General features: G+C 31.9%; 1 protein-coding gene across 3 annotated transcripts; it reads right to left on the bottom strand.

The window, feature by feature from the left end:
• Positions 1–743: 743 nt before the first annotated feature.
• Positions 744–1646, bottom strand: LOC119662585. Of its 3 annotated transcripts, XM_038072230.1 has the most exons (3): positions 1326–1646; positions 1182–1226; positions 744–1125 (listed from the first exon to the last, which is right to left on the bottom strand). In XM_038072230.1, exons 1-3 carry the CDS (start codon positions 1342–1344, stop codon positions 767–769), a joined length of 423 nt encoding a protein of 140 aa, XP_037928158.1. In that variant the 5' UTR covers positions 1345–1646; the 3' UTR covers positions 744–766. The 3 variants fall into 3 exon arrangements, with proteins under 3 accessions (XP_037928158.1, XP_037928157.1, XP_037928159.1); XM_038072229.1 differs by having other exon boundaries at positions 1182–1646; XM_038072231.1 differs by lacking the exon at positions 1182–1226.
• Positions 1647–8105: the final 6459 nt, after the last annotated feature.

The raw sequence follows: 8105 nt of genomic DNA, 5'->3' as shown, positions 1-8105 counted from the left end.
TCGAGCTTGAACAATCGTGTAGTTTATGTAGTGCTGGGAACCATATTCTACCTTTGTTATTATAAAATCTCTATGTTTTATAAGCACTAATTATACTAATCGGAATGTTTACAAAAAACACAAACCAGAAACAATTTAAATAACTTCTATATAATATATATATATATATATATAGATATATTTTTGTAGACATGAAATATATCGAAATGGTAAACAATTTGCTATCCGGAATAAAACTTTTCTGTGGTGCATTTAAGAAAATTTCAAATGCTAAGGCTAGAATAAGAAAAAAACAAGAAATGTTTGTAATTATGTTTTCAAAATTTTCAAAATTACTGCGTTTTAATTATTTCCGAGCAAGCAATACCCTGGCTAACGAACAATGCACTCAAAGAACAATGCGACATCGAAATATTTCATTTCGATGTTATTCGATATTTCAACAAAATAGAATCTTTTAAAAATTTTCAAAAATTGTAATTGAAACAAACAGCTTTGCTGGTTGGTAATGCATTTATTTTTCAAAATATATAGTATATATATTATTAATAATATATATAAATATATAGTTTGTATAGAAAAAAAACGGGTTTTTAGAAAGGAATGAATTCCTGGAAACTAACGGTTAGTTTATAATGTCCCTTAATGAAACCCAGTGTTCTTATCTTTTAGAGTTCACATTTCCTTAGTTGTAGTGGATGACTCACTTCGGATGTAGTAGTTGAAGTTAGTGACGATAATTCTTAGTTTCCTTAGTTTTGGTGACCTACAGTTTTGATACTGGATATGATTGTACAGTTACATGCGAAACTTGATCCCCACTATGGCTTGCGTTTATAACATTGTCGGCGTCTGGCCCCGTGATTGTTTCTTTGCTTATTGAGCGATGTCCAACAATAGACATGGTGTCATTTTCGTGGTTGATTGGCGGCTTTTCATACCCATTTTCTTCTTTTACGTTTAACTGTTTTTCTACACCAGTCCTGATTTTGTTTTCAAAGTTTTCAACCATTTTTTGCACTATATCTCCTTTAGCTTTCGATTTATCCGCGTTGCCTTCTAATAAATTAAATATTTTAGTCCGCGTCTCTTGAAAATTAAATTCCCGTTGAAAAGTGATCACAGCTGAATAAAAAAAAAATTATTTATATAAGTTCGATTAAAAAAGGTGGTTTATATACACATATATTTCTGCAAAGGAAGCGTACTGTTGTCATTGAAATTCTCTGGAATTGATTGGAAATAATAATCATCAGCATTGGCATCAGTGGCACCAGTGGTTCTATGTGCTTGATCTGGTTCAATATCAGTTAACGTAGACTTACCTGACGTAAACGTTGCCATTTCGCAAATTTTTGCCAGCGTTTGTTAATTTGCAATCTCAGCGCTATCAATTTGATGTTCCACCTGCTTTTCTATAACCCGGAAACGGGAAGAGATGATTGCTTGTTATTAGAGCCTTTTCCTTTGGTGGCAGCTTCTATTTGTTTCTTATTTCCAATACTATTCGACCATTCCACAATTCGTATTTTGAATTCTTGTTTTCAATTTGTTGTGCAAAAACCAGCAATTTCCGAAAAGAAAAGATTTTTGCACATTACCTAGACCAGCTGAATTTTGATTTTGAGTTAATCCAAAAACTACATATTTTGGTTTTAGTAAAAATTTATTTTTCGACTAAAAAACAAATATTTTTGACATTTAATTAAAAGCTGCTGGGTTGTATTTTTTTTTTGTTACATTTAAGTTAATTCAGCTGAAGTAAGCTCATAATAAATTTACAACTTTTTAATACTAATTATTTGAATTTATTTATTTTCCACGGTAATGGAAGAAATATATCATCTAATGGTTTCTGTTTTGAGATGGATTAGAAATCAGGCCAAACTTTTTAACATAATTGATCATAGCAACCTGTTGTCAGGTTTCGATGTGACGTTGCAGTCCCCTCCTTGGAGTGTCTGCTGTTGCATGTCTTTTTCAGTATTTACATCAAACATGGTTAGAGCCTGCTTTTCTTGACCACTCTAGCAAGCATATGGTTTACACCTACGCCTTCTTCCCTCAATTCCTGCTTCAAACATCCTTTTCGCTCAAGTATTGTCACCATGGATAGTTATCTGTTGAAAGATATAAATGTCGGAATATTTAAAAAAGAAGAAATTAGCAGAAAATAATCAGAACTACTCAATTCATATATAGTTATCGTCTCTAATCATAATTTCTAATGTTTTTGGCAGGGAGATTTTAAACTATACGATATTTAAGGTGTTTATGGCATTGGGTTTAATAATGTAGGTGGATATTGCTAAATTTATGACTAGGTATCAATATTATTTCATTGGAAGAAAGTCTTTTTGGATGTGTGCGAGTTCGAGTAAATATAGGTAGGGTAAATTGAAATTTCCTAGGAGTTTTTTGCACTGCACTTATGTAAATATATATTTATTTATTTATTACAATTATTTATTATTTTTGGTTAAAAGTTTTCAAATTTATTTATTTATTTATTAAACATCTTATAAAATTATCACAATGGTAACACCTAATTTACCTAATTTTTATCTAATTTACCATACCCGAAATTATGGTAAATACCAACATTCGCTGCCGTACCGACAAAATTTACTATTTCCTTCAATTTACCATCAATTTACTTGAACTCGCACACGGTTTTAATATAAATTAATAACTTTATTTTATCATGCATATTTTTATATGAGAAAAATGTACAGTAGAAAGGAAATTATAAGTGTGAAGTAAATAATATAAACAGTAATTATAATTCCGATATGTCCAATAGTTCTAACAAAAATCTTAGAGCGTCACCTAATATATATGAAGAAATGACACCATCTGGTAGCAGCGTTCTGTCAAACATATACATAGATTCTTTCGAAAAATATTGTCACGCATATGGCTTCACACAATGTTTTTCCAGTGACATGTACGAGTATATTACAACATTTTAGTAGTATTTTTTGATCTTAAATCCGATTTTATTATATATCGTTGTCAGTTAATTTTCATTAGATTTTTTTCATAATTCATTTGTTTATTTTTTACAGTAAAATTAGATTATTAAATTTGATCTAATAATTTTTTAGTTTTAATTGCATTAATTATTATTTTAATAAATCGCCTAGGTGCTTGGGAACAAAGTACCGATCATACACTTGTAATCCATAATAAATCAAAAATTCAAAGAACTTATTTAATAATATAATATAACCACGAGTCGAATCATAGTTTGCTGAATAGATAGTAATGATACATATAGTATGAGTAGTATGGTTACAGGGTCGCAAATAGGGTCATAGGTTATAACTCGAGCTTGAACAATCGTGTAGTTTATGTAGTGCTGGGAACCATATTCTACCTTTGTTATTATAAAATCTCTATGTTTTATAAGCACTAATTATACTAATCGGAATGTTTACAAAAAACACAAACCAGAAACAATTTAAATAACTTCTATATAATATATATATATATATATATAGATATATTTTTGTAGACATGAAATATATCGAAATGCTAAACAATTTGCTATCCGGAATAAAACTTTTCTGTGGTGCATTTAAGAAAATTTCAAATACTAAGGCTAGAATAAGAAAAAAACAAGAAATGTTTGTAATTATGTTTTCAAAATTTTCAAAATTACTGCGTTTTAATTATTTCCGAGCAAGCCATACCCTGGCTAACGAACAATGCACTCAAAGATTTGCATAATCGGTCTAACCAATGAAAGTTTAATTACTTTTTGGTACCACAATTTTTCGAGTGCTGGTTTTTCTTGCTACAACATTGCCACATTGTAAGTCTTCGAACGTAGTCGTGCTGTTCTCCTAAGGTCTTATTCTACTCCACTTTATTTCAATTGAAAATAAATTGATTTATGCAAATTTTTTAGGGTTTGTGATATTTTTTCTGCTTTATCTCATATTTTTTATGCAGTGCTTCGATTCCTCCAACATTTTTTCTATTTCCTTTCTATTTCAAGTAGAAAAAGTGAATTTTCAATTCAGTACAAACACCAAATTGAAGCGTGCCACTGTGTGATTCTTCAATCATTCTTCACTAATTCTTCATACGCCTTTGCATTGGCACAAGTCAATTTATCTTGCATATACGTTGCCGTACGGCGATGGTATTGAAGGGCGAGCGCAACTTACACACAAGCGCAGAAAGTCCACGTTGCGTACTACAAGAACGTGACTTGAATCCCGTTTTAGTGATTTTAATAGTTCACGTGCATTTTTCCAGGCATAACTTTCTCACTACTTACATATCACAAACACCAACAACACCAACAACAACACCGCCAACATCCACCGCAGCGCGAGGATGCAGGGAAAATTGCCGCCAAGCAGCGTCAACCTAAGCGTTAAAAAAGCAGCTTATCTATGTACATGATAGCTGTTGCCTGTCGGTACCGGGAATTGCTTTTACCGCAAAAGCCACAACAGTGGCTGGCTCAAGTGTATCCGAAGTTGTAACCGCCGTGGTAACTGCTTTGATATGAGATACTCGCCGACTCATTTCCCATTTTCTTTATCTTTTTAACGCATTTTCCTTATCATAGTGCGCTCACACTCTCATGTTTCAATGCATCGTTAAGACAATAAGCCGCAACTTTTTCGTATTATAATGTGGCTCCTTTTCTTTCCAGCTTCCGGCTATGGATTTTGTGCACAATTCCACGGACTCGAGTTTTTAGCTCTAGTATGTTATCGATGCAAGCTATAAAACCACAGAGTACAAGTCTTTGCAAGAATATTCTTAACCTTTACATAATTAATTCATTCCTGCAAATATTGGTCACAGTGAAATATGCATGTCTAAGTCTAGGCTCCGTAAAACTTTCAGATACTTATTGCAATTTCCTTTGTTTTAACTGAACAAACCTTGTTAAAAGAATATTATTTGCAAAATAAGTTTAAAACTTGATCATATACAAAACGTCCACTAGTCACTTCAATTTTGAAACAAACTGTACATTATTTCCATTTGCAAAAATATATTTTATATTGACAATATATTTATAACAATTTTCTTTGAGATACTTTTCGAATTTCTGTTCTATTCTATTCTATTCATATTCTATTTATATTCTATTCATATTCTATTCATATTCCATTCATATTCTATTCATATTCTATTCATATTCTATTCATATTCCATTCATATTCTATTCATATTCTATTCATATTCCATTCATATTCTATTAATATTCTATTCATATTCTATTCATATTCCATTCATATTCTATTCACATTCCAAGGGCCCTCCCATCAATAACGATTACTATGAAAGTGATTGCCTAAACGATCTGAATTCACTAGCAGGAATTCCTGACAAACTGTGTGTTCAATAGTAGATCTCCGCTAATAAACTTACCATTCGCGAAAAATACTAGATGGAAATCAACGTTCAAGTTCATTGTGATTTCCGAGGGAAATCGACACAGGAGAACATTAGTCATTTCAATAATAAAACGTTGCGGACATAGTTCCACTGCTTTAAAGGTAATAACTCTCTGCTCTTGAAGTTGATCGTCTCCAAACTTGAAAGTAATTGCAGGTGCGGTGAATTTTTTAAGGCTCTCAATAAATAAATCAGCAATAGATAATTGAACTGCAGTAAGGTTTTCCAAGTTAAATGTAATGTCATGAATGTAGCATTTAAAATGATTGGGTGTGAGTACGACACTATAGAGTGAAGTCAGTATTTTCTAGGACAGTAAAACTCATTAAACCATAGGTGTGTACATGAGATCTGAAGCAGTACCATTTTGTTGTGCATTTCTCAATGTGAACTACTTTTTCAGAAATTTCCAGAGATGCGCATCTTTATTTAAAAATTTTTTTATATAAAAATAACTGCAAGGACTTCATATTTTGGCTTACACTGGAAAGTCTAAGAAATACAATATTACACTCAAAGTGAAATATATTTTTTGTTTTAAGATTGACTACAAAAGCTTATAGCATATCTCAATTTTTAGACTAGTCCGATTCTGACGTATTTGGAAAAAAGGAACTTTGTCAAAATTAGCTATTCTTGTTAGTGATTTAGTCATATGGCTAGAGAATGTCATTTGACATGTGCGGATTAGCTCTATTAATTTTTGGCTCCAGGCAAAATTTTTCTTCTTAGTCACTATTAAACAAAAAGTTGTGAAAACATGTTTTATGACAAATGAGACAAATGGAGTACTGAAATGGAAAATGGAAACTACATCAAATGTCCCCTCATGCATATATCTCATCAAATATCCCCGCTAAATTTCTATACAAAAATAGATACTTGTCTATAGTTCTTGACTGCATTAATAGCTAACTTAGCAGCAATAATTGGAATAGTCATCATTTTAAGATTACATGATTAAGAATAAATGATTATCTGCTATATATATTAATCTTTCGCAGTCGAAACGACCGACAATAGATTGCTAACAGTACAATTGTAATTATTTTTATTAACTATTTCTTGTGTAATATAAGTGAATTTGTTTTTCTTATAATCTTTTTTGCCTCCACAGGATATATGAGCATAACCTACGCTTAAGTGTATTTTCTGTATGGTATGTGGAAGTACGGACTGCTAATAGGTGTATGTACGGGTATATGTGCATTGTACAGACAGACAAGCTGACAGAAATTCACAGCGTGTGTAATGGACACGCTCCATCCTCCTTAATGTTCACCATGTTTTAGTTCGAAAATATATTTTTTATGCTCAACCCTACCCTCTCCGGCAGCAGGTAGTTTTGTGTTCCGTTGGTCTTGTCAATTGCATCAGTTTTACATGTTTACATTACTAAGAAGTGTGCAGATCAAGGTCATACCGACATACGCTGGTGTAACTGAAGTATTGCCTTTACTAGATACATAGCCGTTACTGCTTAACATATGATTTTACTACCTTCAAGTATGTCAGCCATTTGCAAATTAAGTTGCCAAATATCGAACAAAAATGTTACCGAAAAAGACAGCATGAAAACCTTTTTGGTTCTTGGCCTGATTCATATGCGTCATAGTTCGGTAGGTATTGGATTTTTAACAGATTGTTTTATTTTTTTTTATGACCGCTATGTAGAGAGTATCTTTGTGGACCAAGGAATCCTATATATATTATAATAATAACATATGATCAATAAAGCTTTCTTTAACTTCGTATGTGTGGAAATATACTAGTTGAGGCGAAACTTCTTACATACTTTAGATATACTGAATTCCAACAAATGCAAATTCTATTCCAAATCAAATACTACACTATTTTACTGTCATAAACTATGAAAATCGGACGACAAATAGTCATCAGAGTTCTAAGCAGAATGATAACTCAGCAACATAATTATCATTCTATTTTTATTAAGTTACTATACTTTTAATTTTGAAACCGTCGCATATATACTATAAATGGAGAACTTATTGAACCTCCAAGTGTATTTGACTACGGATACTGTGATCTGTGTGTTATAACTTGTTTATCTTAGGACAACAGTAAAATTAAATAAATTCTAACCACAAATAAATACCAGCATCTGAACTATTTGAAACAACAAAAAATTTCGACTATAAATCAAATTCCGCTGGGATCTTAATGTAAAACTGCAATGGAAAGTGAAACAAAACATCGAGTATAAAAAATTACACTTAATGGACAAATTTATGTGCTGAAAATGAAACACACTTTTCCAAAAGTTTATTTATCTCTATAAAGTTTAACTTTAAATGGCAATGGCTCAGTTAGTGTACAAAAAAGTGCTGTAGTACAGAGTTTCTCAACCCAAAATGTCCTGCGAACCAAAAAAATATTCAATTTGTTTTTTCTTCATGTTGCGTATAGCAAAGCTGCCGACTTTACTATCCAGAAGCTACAAGTTGCTCAAAGTCCGACTCTCCGAAGATTCTTCAAAGTGCCATGGTAATCCGCACGAATGACATGCTAACAGACCTTAGAATAGATCCGGTCAAAAAATACATAAGGAACAGAGCTCTGAAGCTATATGCGAAAATCGACAGACTACATTACCTAGCACTATCTAATCTCAGAGTAATCACTAAACGCACGGGGCGGTACGCATATCTGAGATCTGT

This window comes from Teleopsis dalmanni, chromosome X (genome assembly GCF_002237135.1).
Source record: "Teleopsis dalmanni isolate 2A chromosome X, ASM223713v2, whole genome shotgun sequence".
Lineage (NCBI taxonomy): Eukaryota > Metazoa > Arthropoda > Insecta > Diptera > Diopsidae > Teleopsis > Teleopsis dalmanni.
Note: the sequence above shows the minus strand (reverse complement) of the source record. Positions and strands in the feature narration are given on the sequence as shown.